The sequence below is a fragment of the Syngnathus typhle genome, linkage group LG1, assembly GCF_033458585.1.
Source record: "Syngnathus typhle isolate RoL2023-S1 ecotype Sweden linkage group LG1, RoL_Styp_1.0, whole genome shotgun sequence".
In the NCBI taxonomy this organism is placed as follows: domain Eukaryota; kingdom Metazoa; phylum Chordata; class Actinopteri; order Syngnathiformes; family Syngnathidae; genus Syngnathus; species Syngnathus typhle.
Window position 1 is genome coordinate 18,431,962 of NC_083738.1, and position 19,207 is coordinate 18,451,168.

A 19,207-nucleotide genomic window follows, 5' to 3' on the forward strand; every position below is an offset into this window, starting at 1 on the left:
GCACGCCCCGCCTCCTCTCACACTTGCAACATGGCGCCACTGTTGGTGTCACTGAAATGCGGCTTACACTTTCACAGAAGAAAACTGGCAATTATCCTTCAAAAAACTAGCTCCTACCACGCTTGGAGTAAAGGTCAAAGCGAAAATGAGTCCTCGCGTCAAACTTCTTACCTGGTAAGTTCAACGAGGAGTTAGAGAAGACATGGTGCTTTTTGGGGTGACAGTCAACACACAAGGACAGAGCTGGACACAAGTGGTCAAATGTCCTCGATTGTTACATTTGAGTTTAACTAACCAAGTGTTAATGTAGTATTCCCACGTGGGTGGTCTATGCGCCTAATGTCATGCAAATCCCACGTGAGTTTGTATAATGACTGCTAGCTAGGTGCTAACTTAGATCTCCAGTAGTTGGATGTTGTAACTTCTCTTTAAATCAATGTTTTATGCGATTTTTTTGTATGGCAACTGAATGACTATGGGTCGTGAAATGGTGTTCGTTTCTTTAGTTGGTCCAATCTTGTCTGTTTGTCTCGGGGTCTTGCATCACTTGTCAGAGAGCGACAAGAAGTCAGTAAATGTTAGATAAGCGTGTTTGTCCCACCCGGTGGTACATTGACATCTTTCTGCTGACGTCATTGTCTATGAGCTCCATAACTCCACGGTTAAACGAATGAATAGAATAACATATAAAAAGATTGAGACATTTCAAAAGTGAAAGTTGAAGACATCCATTTTCAGTTTTGATATGACACGCAGTTTCGAAATGATGCTTGGGTTTCCACTGCAAGTCACCTGCATGACTATATACTTCATTTTGCTTTTGTAGTGTTTTTAAAACACTTTTGTATTGCTGGAACTTTATTAAAGTAATTCCCACTGACAATACCCACGTGAATACTAGTATGCATATTTCTGACTATTAAATACTGCATTCAATATCTCTGTGATTTTTACGCAATTTGCTTCTTCTCTTAACAGCAAAATCAACCACGAATGTTCAATCCATTATTTACTTTTTTTTTTTGCGACAAATACTGAGGCATTGTATGATGCAGACAAAGTGAAATTAAGATTACAAGTAAAGGTTATATTTATAGTTTCATCTTGAAATTACTCTTGAAAGTCAAATACTGTATCTCCTACTTTTTGGGAGTACTGTTGTGTATTTACTACATTTTCAATTTATAATGTATTGCCAGGGTTTACATTGTACTTTCTCTACATTAGATAGATAGATAGATAGATAGATAGATAGATAGATAGATAGATAGATCGATAGATAGATAGATAGATAGATAGATAGATAGATAGATAGATAGATAGATAGATAGATAGATAGATAGATAGATAGATAGATAGATAGATTATTGATCCCGGGGGAAATTTAGGAGCCAGCAGTTAGATACAGAAACACAGATAGATAAACAAATAGACAATATCGCTTAATATTAATAAACAACAAATAGATAAACAATAAATAGATCAAATAAATAGATTAATAATTGATGGATAAACAATAAACAGTACAGTATTGTTAAAATGTTAAAATATATACACAAATGGCGTGCATTGCATGTGCATTGCATTATAAAATCTGTTAAGACAAAAATAAAAATGTACTCAACTTCTGAAAATTGCAAAACGGAAGCAATCAAAAGGAATTTTCATACTTTCAAGATCCCGCCGTAATACAATTTTATGATCAGTGCATTAACATTTTGTGTTTCAGCTTAGTACCCTGCCACACTCACGAACAATCACATGGAATACAAAAACTAATGAAGGCTGTCGCCGCATTTTGGAGGCAGCAAACGTAAGTAGACATGCGACGTACTTCCAGATCTAAGTGCTGTGAATATATCAGATTTATTCTAACGGGAAACGTTTCGCAGCATTTGCAGGTGACCGACAAACGAACATGCTGGCACGGGAATGCCGGAGGACGCCTCAATGCAGACCCCAAAAATGTGGTGAGCACTTTTGTTGTTCAGTGTTTGTGCAAGCAAATCACAGTTGGACTGATGGGGAAAAGTAATGGAGGCCTCCACTAAAAATAAGATATTTAAGAAAAATAATGGCATAATGGTTTTAAGGAAGAGAGAGAGAATTTTGACCTGTTCAAAAACCTTCAATGGACCACAACGAGAACACAACATTTGTTGCTTTCAAAAACACTCACAATTATTCACCGGTCAGTGGTCACCGTTTTGCTCCTCTTATTTATTGTGTTATCTGTTTATTTATTATTTATTCATCATTCTTATTATTTATTGTTTGTGCCTTCTTGTTTTTATATTGTGTCGTTTCGGTTTCTTTGTGTGTCTTGACATGTGAAGAGATTGACAATAAAGCTGACTTTGACTTTGAATAGGGGCTTTAGCATAAAGCTAGCTTGTCAAGTGGATACTCACATCTCAAAGCATTATTTATTTTAACAGATAGTATATATTTAAAACAAATATACTCATGAACTTTTAAGCACATTAAAGATCATCATGGATAATACTGTAAAACCAACCAACATTGATGATCGTTTTCTTTCCACACACTGAATTAAGCAGATTAAAAGCACCAATCACCCGTGCCCCATTTTGTATCACAGAAAGCTTCGCAATTTCAGTAAATGTTAACTCCCTCTATGCAGTGTCGTATATTACTTAATTGAATTGGAATCAAAGGCAGATGTTGCGAACAAGGTCGCGTAATTTGGGGCGCTTCCATATTGAATGGATTAGAGGAATTAGTGCATCAACTTTGGCCTGCGGAGAGTCCCTGTGGCAGGTGTGCGCTCGAGTGCTGGTAAATAGACATGCTGGCAGCAGCGGGCGCCCCACCGTCAGATGGGATGACAGCACAGGTGTCTCCGGGGACTTGTAGTGTCAGGCTGGATCTTCAGCTCTGCTTGGTGATTCTTTGAGAAGCCCCAGGGGCCCCCTGTAGACATTTGATAGGCCATGTCAAAGAGTCTATGACAGCCAATGTATGTCAGAGTTAACATTCTTAACTGTCTTCTGAGTAATACAAAGAAGAAATGAAATAATAAAGAAGTATTCAAGTCACAAAAAGTCAAAACTACTCCCACTCTGCAGGTTCCACTATATAGTGTTGAAGTCTTGCAAATGTGAATTTATTTGAATTGAATCGAATGCATTTTGTGTCATCTCGAGAGTAAGCCTTTTGCTTGTTTTCAAACTAAATGAGAGCTTGCTTCTGTTGTCTACAGCTGAAAGAAGTCAACACAACTACCATCCTGTCCGCCATGGTGACTTACGTGTGGCCCAAGGACAGACCTGACTTGCGGGCCCGTGTTGCTATCTCTCTGGGCCTGCTAGCTGCAGCCAAGGTACTAGGCCAAGACTATTCCGTTTCTATGATAGACATCAGATCATCATAGATATTGACTTCACTTGTTGCCTTGGCATGCCACTTTGGCTTTATGGTAGCTGGAAAGTTTCAAGTTCGAAAATTGCACCTGTTGGAGTTTTTCTTGCATTCTGCTGTGCACTTCTTTTATTTCTACACTCCAAAGGTGATGCGCCTTTGAGACTTCAGTACATGTAATATTTATGTCAGGTAAAATGTTGCAATCAGACAAAACATTTTCTTGATATTAAGCACCGTACTGGCTGGTGGAAGTTGAAAAGTGCTGCTGAGCTCTAAAATCTCCCACCAAAGGGCATTCCAGTAAAATGTTGCTTCCTGATAATAAAAGCTTCACTGTTAAAAATTCAAGACTAGACCTAAAGTCCTACCCATCACCCGCATCCTGGCAGAGCGCAGCTTATTTGTGTGTGCGCACCAAAATACAAGCACGGAAACGTCGTTTTATTTTTGTCATTGCCCTGTAATTTTCCCAATTAATTAGAGTTGTCTTTTTTTAATCAACCATTTTCACTCTAATTTGTTCCTTGGATTTTTGTGACGTCGTCTCATTTTACTGCGGGTAGACCGCACGTGTCCAAGTCAAAATGAAACATAGTACCAGTCGTCAGTGTATTTATTATATGTCCGGAAATGCTCACTTTGTAAAACATAAATTTATAGCTGCTTAATAGGCTCATCCTCTGAGCACGGCTCCCTCTAGTGTGTGTTTTAGAGGCGACATCGTCCGACCTTTCTTATTGATTTCCTGCTTTGGTGCAGGTCTCCCCAATTCTGCGTGGAAGATGTTTTTCAATCTGCTGAATTAAAAATGATCTAGTGACAAACCAGCAGGTTCAACAAAGTAACTACATTTTACAACCGTGTAATGAGCTAATAGATTAGTGATGAGGTGTTTAATATGTGGCATGGATTTTCTGATTGATTTATATTTCTAAAAGGCAGGACTATTAATGCCAGAGTACAGTGCCCATGTCAAGTGTACAAATTGCGACCCCTGTTGTTGATAGCTTTCTTTCTCCATCTCGTGTGTTCGTTTGTAGGCTATGTGAGCAATTGAGTCTATTTAGGGCTAAGTGCATGTATCTTTATTTTCTTTACTGTACTGATATTCTGTTATCTTATGTTTTGTTGATATTCGTGCAGCATTTGCTGAGAGAAAATCCAAGAAACAAGGCAGAATGGAGAGAGGGTCTCGCTGCGTTTCTCCTGTGCTGCCCTAATGTGTCACAAAGTGCTCAGGTTGACTCAGACAGCTTTTAATTAGCCCTAATACCCAATTCACTTCCATTAGCTGGAAATACCAGCCAGCACAGGAGCACCAGCAGAGGCAGTCAGGGAACATTCACGGACATGCGCGGATGATGCGTGTAAAGCTTCCAAGTGCATGCTGGAAAATAAATCTGGTTTTAGCTTTTTTAAACCTCCCAAATGGAGACTGCTGTAGGAATGGGTGCAGGAGTTCTTTTACTGGGCATTGACAATTCTGACAATTGAGTAGAATTAAATATCTTTTTGGGAACCGTACCTTGAATATCAAACTCGCATTCAGTGCGTGTCTATTATTCAAATAAATACTTGAGTGGGGGGAATCTACTGTGCGACATTTGTATTTTGTTGCTGTACTTGTCATGTCTCGACTTGTTTTGGCATTTGCTGTAATTTTTTGTCACGGATGACGGGACCTCCTCGATACATCTGATTGGGTTGACTACTTAGAACCACAGAGTTGTTTTTGTTTTCCCCATTTTGAGACTCTCTTCCCCACCTCCTCGCTCTTTGCCTTCCCAGATCACCAATGTGACGGTGCCCTTCATGTTTAAGTATGCAGTGGACGAGCTTAACCAGATGTCGGGACACATGCTGAACCTGAACGATGCGGCAAGCACTGTGGCTACCATGGCAACGGCCATGCTGATTGGCTGTGAGTTCCGCACTTTTGTTGCACTAGCAGTGTGCCGTGCTCATCAGAGGGGACTGTGGGACTGCCTATTATCTCCAGGCTGACCTTTCCGACACACTCGCGTCAATGCAGCTGCACAAGCCCTGCCTTATCTTCTTTTTATTGACATTATGCGCTTTTATTATATGTTTGAGTTCACCTATTTTAATCCGCACATATTTCCTGACAACTTTTCAATGGGGCAATCGTTTGTTTCAAGGTGAACAGGGAGGCATTCATATTTTTCCCAAAGCAGACTTAGATATTTTGATTTATCTCATGTTGGGTTTCTGACAAAGGCCAGGTATGGTTTTTTTTCCCCCGCTCTTTTTTCTCTCTGCATTCAGTTTGTATACCTCATTTCTCATTGCCCGAATCGTCTCGTCCACCAAAGAGGAGTGAGAGGTGAGGTAGAGGTTTAGTCAGAAGTTCATTTCTGATTAGATTTGTTTGTTTTTTTTTGTCTGAGGGGCTAAATGCAATAGCAAAATAGTGACCGGACACCTACCGCACGTCTCCGTGTTTGAGATCAGCTTGAATACACTTAGCCCTGTAGCCACTTATTTTAATGAGCCCATTTAGATCTTGCTCAGTCGTGCTTGGTGAATAATTGTCGCACACGAACAGGACTCCAGACGGGATGCAAAAGGATGACAATGAAGAATGTACAAGATGCTCTTTGAGAATGGAATTGTATTTGTTGCACCCTTTTTGCACTGCTCTGTGGAGGGGTGTGTAATTTGGCTGAAATGGTAGCCCTTTGCTCATCCTACCTTGTCAGATGTGGACACATTGTTCATTTGATGAGCATTCTCATTTAACGCCACATTACTGCCCCACGACGACCGGCAGACAGAGCAATTACTGCCCCACTCTCGTCCCATAAGACAAGCAATGTATTCTCAGCGAAATCACAAGACCAGGTGTCATTCAAAGTCGGACTAATATTAATTTGTAACTGACCCCAGCCAAATTGTGTGTGTGTGTACTGTACTGTATCGTACTGTACGTATACTGTATATACATATAATATACTATAATGTACTGTATATCAAGCCCAGCCTGGTTTCATTCTTCTCAGCGTCAGAGTGTGTAATTGCCTTTGTCCTGCCCTGTCCCAGATGGTTTGTCACGGGCATGCGCAGCCCTCTTCAACGAGCTTCGGAATATGGTGTTTGGCAAAGTGGCCCAGAGCTCTATCAGACGCATCGCCAAAAATGTCTTCCTCCACTTGCACAATCTGGATCTGGACTTCCATCTCAGCCGCCAGACGGGAGCACTGTCCAAGGCCATCGACCGTGGCACCCGAGGCATCTCATTTGTCCTTAGTGCCCTCATCTTCAATCTGGGCCCCACAGTCTTTGAGATGGGACTTGTGAGCGCCATCCTGGTAAGATCTGTTTTGGGATCTTTTCTCATGGTGTTTGAAAAGTTGAAGGCTCTGAAAAGCAAAAGCTTCTCACCGTTTTCAGTCTGTGTGTGGTCCCGTTATTATTCCAATACCCAGCACCTTACATCACCTTGGCACACTTCACAGCAGAACGTCAGGATATTAATTCCAGAATGTCTCATTTTCATTAGATGAATCCCCAGTTTCTTTGGGTGGGCAAGCCGGAGCCCATTAGCATCGATGTAGAAACCCCAAGCTTTGTTGCAGTCTAATGTCCTCCTGTAGTGTACGCCTCCCCGCACGCGCACGCACACACCGGCACTAAAAGACTTGCTCGTCTGTAGCTTTGCCTTATTATTCCACCCTGGACCATAATGTCAGCTAGGATGTAATGAGGACAGACTTCATTGCCCACACAGCTACAGCATTAGCACGATTAGTAGTTCTTGTCGTTTCCCCTCCATTTGTGACACCCTATTTCGTTGCGAAGTGGCCACTAACTCACTTTTGACACGCGTGCCCGAGCACGGTAGGCTGACGTGCTTGCTTGACTTTGTTTCATGGGGCTGTTAAGTTGCAAGTGAGAAAATCTTTTATTTTATTTTTTTATTTTTTTTTGGTCGTCTCTCCTTCTACCTGCTTTTGTCCTGTGCAGTTCTACAAGTGTGGTGGAGCGTTCACGGCCGTGGCCTTGGGTACATTATCCACATACACCCTTTTCACCATTCTCGTGACGCAGTGGAGGTAACATTCAGCATGTCCATCTTCAATGTGCTCATTTATAACGTGCAGACAGTAGAGACTCGCTACTGTCGGCATTTATCGGCAAACGCGCGCCAAAGTGCTTGTTTCTGTGCACAGGACTCGTTTCCGCATAGAAATGAACAAAGCAGACAACGACGCAGGCAACGCAGCTATCGACTCTCTTCTTAACTATGAGACTGTTAAGGTGAGATCACATCGGCACGTACACATTCCCGCACACCTTTATACTTCAAACCCTATTTTCAGTTCATCCTCATTGTGCCCCCCTCCTTCATTTTTTATTCCTTTATTCTTGTTTGCTTCCTTTCATTTGAGTCAGGAACTATGACTAATGGTACAATCAATATCGAACAACACTGGCTTCTCTGTCTTTCTTTTCTCTTTCAAACCTAAAATACCAAGTACTGTAACACTGAATTAGAAGGTAGCAATTTGTGTCCTTAAAAAAAAAAAAAAAAATCAATATGTGCACTTTGTACTCAATATGTGTTAGTACAGATATACAGTTGCACAACAATTTTATTTACACATCATGGGTAAGAATGTCAGAAATATCGGGCTCAATGGTTTATTCTAACCATTCCTTTTAATAGGTGGAAGGACAATTCTATGCAGTTTTCCTGTTCAGAGTTTGAACAATGTAATCTCATGTTCCATAAATGCCATCAATCACATCTTAATTCAGATGTTATGCAAAGGCACCAAGTAGTAGCTCGGCCTAGATCAATTGAGGGACTTCATATATGATTGGCCTCAGACTTTCAAAATTTCCATTGACCATAATTCCGCCCAACACATCAGTATAATCTATCTAATCTGTATGTGATTGTGCACTGATTAGTAATTGTACTCAATACAATTTAAATACATATTTAAAGGACCATAGTATTTTTTTTCTCCATTGAGTCAAAAGCCCAGGTATATAGGTCAGTCAGGCTACTTTCTATAAGAGTGTAATATTCAAAAGAAAACATTTCTTTAAGACAACAATACCATGGATCCGAAAAAAATCCATCAGGTGAGGGTTGAGAACACTTTTGTTTGTAGCCTACAAACACTTGAGAATGAAAGTAATGCACTCATACTGCAATAAACAATAGTTTTGTCCTATAATTCCGCAGCCTGGTTTACTCTCAGTATGTGCCTGTGCACCCGTGTAAAATGTCTTTTCTAAGACCGAAAGAATAATGGTTACGTGAGCCCAAAGATAAATGTCAATACTGAAATCGGTACACTTAGAAATGATTACTAGAATGCTGTCAGGTTGGCAACCTTTCCACAGTTGACAGAGCACTTTCAGCACTAATGGCTTCTGTTATTATTACAATGAGCTACAAAATGCAAAGATATTAAAATTATATCACCTTGTAGAAAATGATAATGATTAAAATAGTCAGTGTAATTGTTTCTATTTAATACACTGGTCTATAAACCCTTATTTCTCTAAAAACTCACCATTTTATTAGACTCTGATTTCTTGCACCTTGCTCCATTTTAAACCTCATTTGCTGAATCTTTTTTACATTTGTATGTTTGTGCACGCACGCACGCACACACACACACACACACGCACGCACGCACACACACACACACACACACACACACACACAAATTACCTCTCAAGCAGGTTTTTGTTCATCGCTCTGGATATATTTTGCCACCTATGTTATTTCCTTTGCTTAATTTACATTCTGTTTTCCTTTTACATGTTGTTCTGTTATTTTGTATCATCTGTGTCAATGTGGCCGAATTTAGCATCTCTCTGAGCTGTGAGTGCATACGTAATTAGATCTCCACCCACTCAGAAATCCGTTCCACTTTCACAAAGGGCTCAATGAAGAACCTGAACAGGGTGCCTTCCTTGCGCAGCTTCTGTTTGTTCGTCGTGTGCTACATTTTCCTCTCCATCAGGTCCCCTGCCTTCGCCTTTCCATATTCTATGGCACGTCCGTAGCCACACAGTCGGTAGCGAAAGAAGCAAATCCGCCCACTTTGCCCGAGCAGAAAAACAAGAGGGCAACTAAACAAATACAATGTTTGTCAGTTAGTGGGTAATTGGCGGTGGAGTGGTGGAGGGAGCTTGTTACGGTTGGAGTTTTATTTGCTGCCTTTAAGCAACGTGCGTGGAGCCGATGCATGAGGCTTTCCCCTCAAGTGATAGCTGTATGTCTTCATCAAAATTAGTGCCGCTCTTGAGATTCAGCACTTAAGCGCTTCTCTGGCAGCAGACGTTAAGATGCCATCCACCGAGTTTGACAGAAACGATTGTATGCTGTCCTTCCACCACAACTTGAAGAGTATCTCTTTACGTTCTTCCACACAAGCTTATTCTTTAGCTGACTATGAGTTTTGTTCTGTTTAGGTACTGATTTTCATTTCAATGCCAAGGATGTGAAGATACAGTCATGAAGTGTTTTAGAGGCCAGGCCAACCGAAACTCGGAGAACGAATGCACTCTTGATGCGGGCTGTACTCGAGTATCTGTCTGACACTTCCTTAACCTCCAACCCCAGCCACATTTTGTGCTCAACGTACACATTCTTTTCATTGTATGTCTCCCAAGTCATTCCCATCTCCATCTTTTTGTTTTTCACGCCAGTACTTCAACAACGAGAATTATGAAGCCCAAAGGTACGACGGCTTCCTGAAGAGCTACGAGTCGTCCTCTTTAAAAACCACCTCCACGCTCGCAATGCTCAACTTTGGCCAGAGTGCCATCTTCAGTGTCGGCCTCACCGGCATCATGGTGCTGGCAAGCAAGGGAATTGCAGCAGGTGATTGTCAACGTATTTCTACTTCATTTGTTTGCGTGACATATTTTGCTGGCCATCCTGTTTCTACACTAGTTTATGATATTCATTATGAGAAGAAGGTTCTATACATCCGTGATATGTTTTTGCTTGTAGGCACGATGACAGTGGGTGACCTGGTGATGGTGAACGGCCTCCTCTTCCAGCTCTCCCTCCCTCTAAACTTCCTGGGCACCGTGTACAGAGAGACGCGGCAGGCGCTTATAGACATGAACACGCTTTTCACACTGCTCAGTATTGACACCAAGATCAAGGTAACTTCAGCGGCAGCTCGACATTAATTTCTTCACATTGTTGAGATCATTGCAAGAGCTTTTTATGTGTTCCCCTTGGATATTCTGACAAAGTCTCAGCTTGTATGGAGCAAAACTAAATACTGTATGGAAAAGCCTGGAGATACGAGATGAAAAAAAGAAAACTTTTGAAATCGTTCTTTTTTTCTTTTTTTTCTTTTTTTGCTACAGTCAGTAGCGCTTTACCTCGCGAGGGTCGTTTTTGAGTCAGTTGCAGGGCTCACGTACACTAAAGTTAACTTCTGAGGACAATTTACGTAAAGCTTTTGATGAACTAAACTAAACTATGAAAACAACCACTGTTGCAAAATACTGTCCATTAAGCAAAGATAAGTCGTGCAACAAATAGTTAAAACAATAAATCTTTGTTAAACAGGACATCTTATGATAAATTGTTAGGTTAACAGTAAAACCTGTCCTCATCGTTTCTTCACCAGACATTTGTGAAATTCAATCGGGAGCCCTTTTATTGTAATAAAATCAAATGATAATTTTGCATGTATTTGTGCAACACACCCAGTGGAAAGATGCTGGATAAACTTGGACACTGATCTTGAAAGTTCTTCAGAAGTACTTACATTTGATCTCAGAAAAGCTGTCGAGAGCCCACAGTCTCTCCCCGCTTGCTTTTCAGCAACCACGCCATGTCGAGGGTGCACTTAAAATACATAGTCGGATGTTTACTGTTTATAAACTGTCAATGCAGATTTGATTTGAACAAGCCCGCCCTTTGTTTCTCCTTCCTAAGTGGCTGTCAGTTATTTTTATGAGATGTCCTGACAGCCCATCTTGTGCTCGAAGGGTCCACTTAAGTGCAAATGCGTGTCTGGTGCCTGGCACTCTCAACGCGATTGAGGTGTCCGGTCTGTAATTGCGGCAGTAATCATGATTCTTATTTTTTTTCCTCTCTCTTCCCTCCACTCGTCAGTACTGCTCTCATTTGTGTTTCCCCGGAGAAGGGTGCAGCCCAGCAGGCCATTATTGACTGAACACATTATGCATTCTTTTCAACATTTGCATTATGTACTTAAACTAATCCAACCCACCCCTTTAACGACTCCGCCAAACAAATGATTTTGCCTTTCCCGCATGTGGGAGAGGTGAAGTTGTAATATGTTTGTTTTAATGGACTGTGAGTTGTTTGTATTAATTGGCAGAGCCGGGTTGTGCTGTCGCTCATGTTATATAGGCAATCTATCTAGCGAGGGGCTCGACCCTTTGGAAGGTTTTCCAATTTAAAAGAAGCCAGGAAGAGCGTTTCTGCTCTCTGCCTTAGCTATAGGCTTTTTGGTTATTATGTTGCTATTAGTTTGTGCAGAACAGGCTTTCAGTCTTGGCGTAAGGACGGGGCTTTATTGCCTACTGACCTTGGCTTTATCTCAGCGTCATACTGAGAGCTGAGCCCATTGTGTAACTAAGGTTTTAGTGCGTATTGATCAGTCAGTCGAGAGTGAAGATGAAAAATCTGTCTATTTTTTTTAATTTTTTTTTTGAAGTACCACTTAAATCCTCTTTTGATACTCCTTCTTTTCCACCATATCCATCTTCACAAGGTGTTGCGCTTGAGTCATCTGTCTGTCTGTCTGACCGGCCGGCCGTCTGTCTGACCGGCCGGCCGTCTGTCTGTCCTTGCACTGTCCTTTCACTGTCCTTATGTATGTCAGTGCTTGTAATTTCATCTTTTTCCGTTTCATTGTCTGTTAACTTTGCTGCAGGAGAAGGATCTAGCCCCCCCATTAAGCGTCACACCACAAGAGTCCACCATTCGCTTCGAGGATGTGTATTTTGAGTACCTGGAAGGCCAGAAAGTCCTGAATGGGGTGACCTTTGAGGTACCTGCTGGGAAGAAGGTAGCCATAGTCGGTGGCAGCGGCTCCGGGTAAGTCGTCAGCAGTACACCCACGCCGAGGTCTCGCAATTGTCTCCACCTTCTGTCATCACTGGAGTGTAAGATTGCCACTAGTGATGATTGATTGGTCATATCTCTGCTTTCAGAAAGAGCACAATAATGCGGCTGTTGTTCCGCTTCTATGAGCCCCAGCGGGGGAACATCTACATCGGTGGGCAAAACATCCGAGACGTCAGCCTCGAGAGTTTGAGGAAGGCCTTAGGGGTCGTACCGCAGGTCTGCGATGCAATTTGATAAGGCAAAATGATTCACCGACATCTACTATGCTTAAGTTTTATGCACGTTCGTATTTTATTTCTTTTGTGTGTTAACATTCAACAACAGCGTGTAAAAAGAGTTAAAATTCCATTTAGCTTTCTCTGCAATGTGCTCACAAGATAATATGAACAGATGGTCCAATGTTTTTTTCATTCGCAAACTACTCTTTCTCCCTCCTACCTTCGTCTTTGTATCTACAGCGCTCTGCTCCTGCCGCTGCAGCAATACTGCTATTCTCTCTGAAGCTCACCCCCCCACCAACCCCCTCCGTCCTTTGTGTTGTCAGGATGCTGTTCTGTTCCACAACACCATCTACTACAACCTGCAGTACGGGAACATCAACGCCACACCGGAGGATGTTTACCAAGTAGCTCGTCTGGCAGGCATCCATGATGCCATCCTCAGGATGCCACATGGTTACGACACCCAAGTTGGGGAAAGAGGCCTAAAGCTGTCAGGTCGATAGCACTTAAATGACTTTAAAATATGATCTTATGTCATAGAAAAAATAAACTAGGAAATACTCTGTATATAATGTTCTGCTTTTTTACTTTTTTTAAAATGTGCGGGTAAAACGGTGCCTGATGATGCACAGAAAATAACCTGGTATGAGTCACCCATTGAGAAAGACACAATTCTTTAAATAGTTCATCAATCATGCTTGGCTAGAACCTAATTGTTTCTATTAAATAGATTAAAACCAGGACATTTTGTACAGTTTGATTTTTGGTAGAAACATTTTGATGTAGGGAAGGCATGCTTGAATTTGGTGCGGAGGAACTTGAGCCCTGACTTCAACCATTGTGATGAACTCACATTGCATATTTGATTTTCAGCCCATGTTCACTTGTCAAGAATTGTTACATTAATCTTAGTTTTTCATGTTGGCATAAGCTGATGTCACTCAGGGTTTCAAACTTTTTCTCTGACGTTCCCCGCAGCTGGCGGCGTTTTATAATGCTTCTAAAAGCTGCTCGCATTCAAAAGGCCACACGCGGCTTGTATGTAACAAAGGCTGAGTCAGATGTAGCCAAAGTCCCCTACTGATTTTGCTTCACAATTAAATAAAAGTCCTCTTGTATCCGTCTAGCATAATTGTTGCCGTGGTGCATTTTCGCTCTGCTTGAGGTGATTATCCGATGAGGGCAGGGGGAGACCTTTCGCTCATAATTTCGTACCTACCCGCTGAGATCTGTTTGCATTGTTTCCTGACGTCCATTGTTTCGTTTCAGGCGGGGAGAAACAGCGTGTGGCCATCGCCCGTGCAATACTGAAGAATCCGCCTATTCTGCTGTATGACGAGGCCACGTCATCTCTGGACTCCATCACTGAGGAGGTGCGAGCATATTTATTTAACAGAACAAACATCCAGTTGGTCACCTGCCAAAGGTGCACATGATAATTCTGCACCCCCCCGCCCCCCGCCTTCACACATCGCTGCACATATTCCCCCCTTGCCAGCTGCCTCTGTTTCCGTCTCCTTAAGCTCCAGCTCAGCTTAAACCTCCTCCGTCTTTGTAAATGTTACATTTAATGAGAAAGTTCAACACGCCCTTTCTGCTTTTCAGAAGCACGGTAGAGCGTGTTAATGATGACTTCCTGTTGATATGAGTGCGTTCCTCAATTAACAATGGAACCAATTGCTGTGAGAAGCACACGAGAGATGACTTGTGTCTTTTCAGTCATGTTTGAAGATTTTGGTTTCAACACGAGGAAAAAAAAATAAAATAACGCCGGCTCTTTTTCAGAACATCCTGAACGCAATGAAAGAGATGGTGAAAGACAGGACCTCTGTGTTCATCGCTCACAGGCTTTCCACTGTTGTAGACGCCGACGAGATCATTGTTCTTAATGAGGTACGTAACACGCTCTTCATTATACATTACATTGTGTTTCTTGTCAGATTGGTTATTTCTGCTGAATCAAAAGTTTCAAAGTAAAATTACGGGGCCTGCCACGAAAAATCTGCAAGTCATCCCGCGAAAGGTTCGAATTTCCTGAAAATGCCACAGGTTGGCAGTAAGACATGGCTGTGGCCAAAGTGAATTTATACGACATTTATACGACAAGGTGGCGCTAAAGCAATACCTTTATATTAGATAAGGCTTTGACCAGAGTACAAAAATGCGTATCTGATTTCTAGCAGTGAATAACTAAGGAGAGAAAAAAAATCTCAATCAATTGACGGGGTCCACTTTACGTGTTTGTTTTTAATGCCCAGTCCAATTAGCACGTTTTGCTGGATGATCTGCACTCAAATCACCTTTTGTTTATTGTCACTGCCAAACAGTTTGTTTTGGACAGTTATTATATTCCACCAGTCGATGTTATATTTAGATATATATTTCAAACATTTTTGTGCAAAACACAGGTGTTGGCTTGGATTTTGCACCATGATGTAAATTTGTTTATAACAATACTCCAGAAATCACAGATTGTTTTTTTTAAGTGCTTGTGAACCAAGCTTTGCTGAGAAACCTTACTTCAATTGTTCTATCATTGACTCACACTGGCAGGAAGGCAAGAAGATGATCCCAAAGAAACCTCTATTCAGCTCAGACCTTGTTTGTGAGACTGGCTGAGCCAAATATTGAAAAGAAAAAAAAAGAACAATATTCTTTCTATATGACATTTTTAAAGAGATTGTTTTGAAGGATTGCAGGAGTACAATTTACAGGCAAGTCGGAATTTAGAGTTGTGCACTTTTAGCGGCCTTTTGGGGGTAGAGTGGTCGTCTCCCAAACCAGAGGTCGGAGGTTTGATCTCTGACCATTGTGAGTGAAGTATCCTTGAGCAAGACGCAGAAGCCTCAGTTGCTCCTCCTGATGCTGCATCATCAAATATTGAATGTGAATTCATTGTGAAGTGCTTTGACGGTCTTAACATGTGGGAAAAGTAAGTGAAAAAACATTTTGAGGAGGTACCACATCAACACGCAACCTGCTGTGCAGCACTGAGAGTGACTGTATACTGCCAGAGAGCAAGAAGAGGTAGCGAAGGTCCCCAATGGATCTCCAGTAAAAGTCATTGTTCAAACAGATCAGAGAGAATATACGTACGTGTTGCTGCTTTGTCATTAGATGAAATGGTTCAAATATATTATTTCTGATTTTCTTTTACACTAACCTTGAAGTTGCAAATGCACAGTTTGAAGCGAGTAAGCGTTGCCATTTATTTGGAGAATTGCACTTGCGAAAGTCACCGCCTTGTTTTCAAAAGTGATGTTATGCATCACACATTTCTCTGACAGCGGAAATGTGAATAGATACTAAGGACGGCTGTAAAAGTGTTCTCCAAAGATTTTCAGAGCGGTTCACTGTAAACACAAACACAAGCAATGAGTCTTTGCGATGCGGTCAATGGCGCGTGACTGAAATAGCCAGGTGAGAAGATATGTAAAGGCCGTCCTTTGAATCCCTTGCCTTCTTACAAGAGCATCGCTGCGAAACCGATCAGCAGTCAATTGACATTTTCCGCCGGCGCTCCCAATGCTGATGAAAGAGGCTCGTTTTGAACCGCTCCCAGTGAGCATGTGCACTTCCGTGTTCCCAGAGTCAGATGGCAGGGGATCAGAGGGTCGTGGCGAGGAGGCATGTTTGGTGTGTGATGTCACCATGGAGTTTGCAGGTGTCGCTGGCAGAGGACCGCCCGGGGTGCTCATTAAAAAGCACGCTAGCGCTAGCACGCTCGTCTAACTAAAGATAATACCGACACCTCTGCACACTCATGGGAGCTGGGGGGAAGGGGGCGCCATCATTTGTGTTGGCCTGTGTGGGTGGCGTGCGTACATGCGCGCGCGTCCTTGTGTGTATGTTTGTGAGTCAGTGTTTTTATGCGAGAAAGGCAACAGTTGTTCAGGAGGCGTGAGGGATCCTACAGGGGGGAGCTGGCTCACTGCGCTGTGTGGTCAGTGTTGGTGCTCATGAAGAGATTGTTATTAAGTCGACTCATTACGCCACCTCCCTTGGTAGAACTGTGTGCGTTTGCAGACATTTTGATTTGGCCAAACTTGGGTTTCTTTCTCTCTTTTTTTGTCCTGGCGGGACAGGGCAAAGTGAAAGAGCACGGCAACCACCAAACGCTCCTCGGCACACCTGGCAGTTTGTACGCCGACCTGTGGAACACCCAGAACAGCAAAATCCTGAGCAACAACAAGAGCTCCAGCCGGCCGGCGCCCGAGCGCCTCTCCCAGAAGGAGGAGGAGAGGAAGAAACTGCAGGAGGAGATCCTCAACAGTGTGAAGGGCTGTGGGAACTGCTCCTGCTGAGAGAAGCTGCCACCTCCGAGTCTCGTCACCATCTCCACACAGATGGCCCGTGCTGGAGTCCCCAGTCTGTGTGGTATTTGAGGAAAGAGGGGGTCGGGGGATGCGGCCCCATTATACATCCCAGCCAAACCCCATGGTGCGGCCTTGCTTCCTTTCCCTCCGGCTTCTCCTTCTCAACTGAATAAAGCCCCTCGCTGGCCAAGTTGAGGAAGAGCTGAACAGACACTGGATGGCATCCAGAGCTTCTATATGTCACTTTCCTCAGTGGAAGCCAAGAGAAAGAGACCTTGTAAATCACATACGTGCACGCTAGACATCTGCTAGACAACATGGTCACATCCGCTTCCCTGTCTTAGCTTTGCATCCGTTGGCCTTTATAATGACATCTTACTTCACACTGGAAACAGAGGAGATATCGCGTTATCATGTCCATAGGCTTCATGAGACACACTTTATATGGCTTGATCTGAAAGTTCGTTTTTCAGATGAATTTTAACCCGAATGGCTTTTTAAAATACGTGCGAGCGTGTATATATTTCCGTAATTCCGACTTTCCCCGCAGTTCAGTCGTAATGCACATTTCCGCTTGAAATGTCACAGACTTGAGTGAAATGTTAACTTCTTCAGATTATCCCCATTAACGCGTCGACTATAGGTGAATGTTTGGAGTCACGCGCAGACAAAACTGTCTCCCGAGTGAATTAGCAGAATGTCACCGGTGCGTCCATGTAAAAAAATAAATAAAAAATAACACGGCAGGAACGGCGAGAAGCGTCTAATGAATGATGAATGCTTTTCACCGCAGTTGAGCCACGTTGCGAGGGCTCCTCTGGGAACATTTTGCAGTAGTATCGTCGAGCCGACGCAGCAGCTGTTGTGTCGACATTCGCCTTTCGTCAGTTTAACAGCAGCTAATTGGACGTATTGATCAGAGAGCATTGAAGGTTTTGCGTCAATATTAATTTTTAAAAACTGACATGTATGTCCTCATTTTCAGAGGGCTGCTTTGTTTTTGTGATACGCACACTTTGTTTCAATCTCTGCTGGTATTGTTTCTATTAATAAAATGAAATGATTGTCTTCTATACACCCATCGTGTGACTGATTTCTTGCACAGTGTGATGACAATAATGAGGAATAAATACTGCCTGGTAGGTCTTTAGGTATTTTTGATTTGTGTTTTGCAATTGGCACAGTTGTAGTTTTCTCTTTTGTGTTAAGAAAAGGAAAAAAGAAATCATCTTTCAAGGTAATAACTTAAATCAAAACGTGCCAAGACTGAGTACTACTTTTATACCAATATTTCTTCAGCAGAAATAGAAATAAAAAACTGAGTGAATGTTATGACAAGACGGAGACAGTGTTTGATACATTGACTGATTGATTGATTGATTGATTGATTGGATTTGGCGCAGGGTGATACTGCAATAATCCTAACGGTCAGTGGATTTTTTCTTTAATAATTGAAAGTAATAAAAAGTAACATTCAAGTAAAATGTCAGCCCAAGCGTGATGAGCCCCCCGCCACCTCACGGCGAATGAAAGTCGACTTTGATAAAGTCTCTCTTAAAAGGAAATCAAGTGCATGATTACTGTCTGGATGGCTCTCCTTTCAAGCGTTAGATGTCCAGGCACATGAGTTGATGGTAATGGCGTCCTTCTAATACAAGCCAGGAAGAGATTATGAGACACTTCATTAGCGACTCCCAACAGTGGCTGCCCCTTAAAGGTGACTCACTAATTATTCAGTGAGCATCATTCACTGTGATCTGCACAGGTTTGTGTTTGATTTGCTCAAGGACATAACGCAGCCAAGCGTTGACGTTGAGCCAGTTTGTCAGCGTGGTGGCCCTTGCATTCTAGTTTTGTGCAAAACAGGGTTACGAAAACATGTTTCACCGCCCTTATTTCCAAGTGTGAGTTATTTGTCTCCATTTGATCACGAGGTAATGAACGAGCCATCTCGGTTTAGCATGCAACGTACTCCGTGTTCTGGCTACGCTAAGGCTTTGCATAACATCCGTAATGTGGACCACAGCAGGAGCGCCAGACCCTCATACACACGGTGACCTTCTGATGAAGGAGACTTCCCAAATTGTCCTGTGCAGAAGGGATGATTATTTCCATCTTTCTGCCAATATAGCACTCCTTCAGTGGTTCTCTTTTTTTCTTTTCTTTTTGCACCGAGTACC

The 19,207-nt window shown here is 42.4% G+C and overlaps 1 protein-coding gene across 1 annotated transcript; it reads left to right on the forward strand.

Moving 5' to 3' along the window:
* Positions 1-6: 6 nt before the first annotated feature.
* On the forward strand, positions 7-18,102 carry abcb7 (ATP-binding cassette, sub-family B (MDR/TAP), member 7). The gene is made up of 16 exons (XM_061272762.1): positions 7-174; positions 1,730-1,813; positions 1,893-1,970; positions 3,224-3,343; positions 5,173-5,305; positions 6,445-6,713; positions 7,369-7,457; positions 7,575-7,662; positions 10,078-10,252; positions 10,385-10,542; positions 12,297-12,460; positions 12,577-12,706; positions 13,035-13,206; positions 13,981-14,084; positions 14,497-14,604; positions 16,797-18,102. Exons 1-16 carry the CDS (start codon positions 31-33, stop codon positions 17,013-17,015), a joined length of 2,235 nt encoding a protein of 744 aa, XP_061128746.1. The 5' UTR covers positions 7-30; the 3' UTR covers positions 17,016-18,102.
* Positions 18,103-19,207: the final 1,105 nt, after the last annotated feature.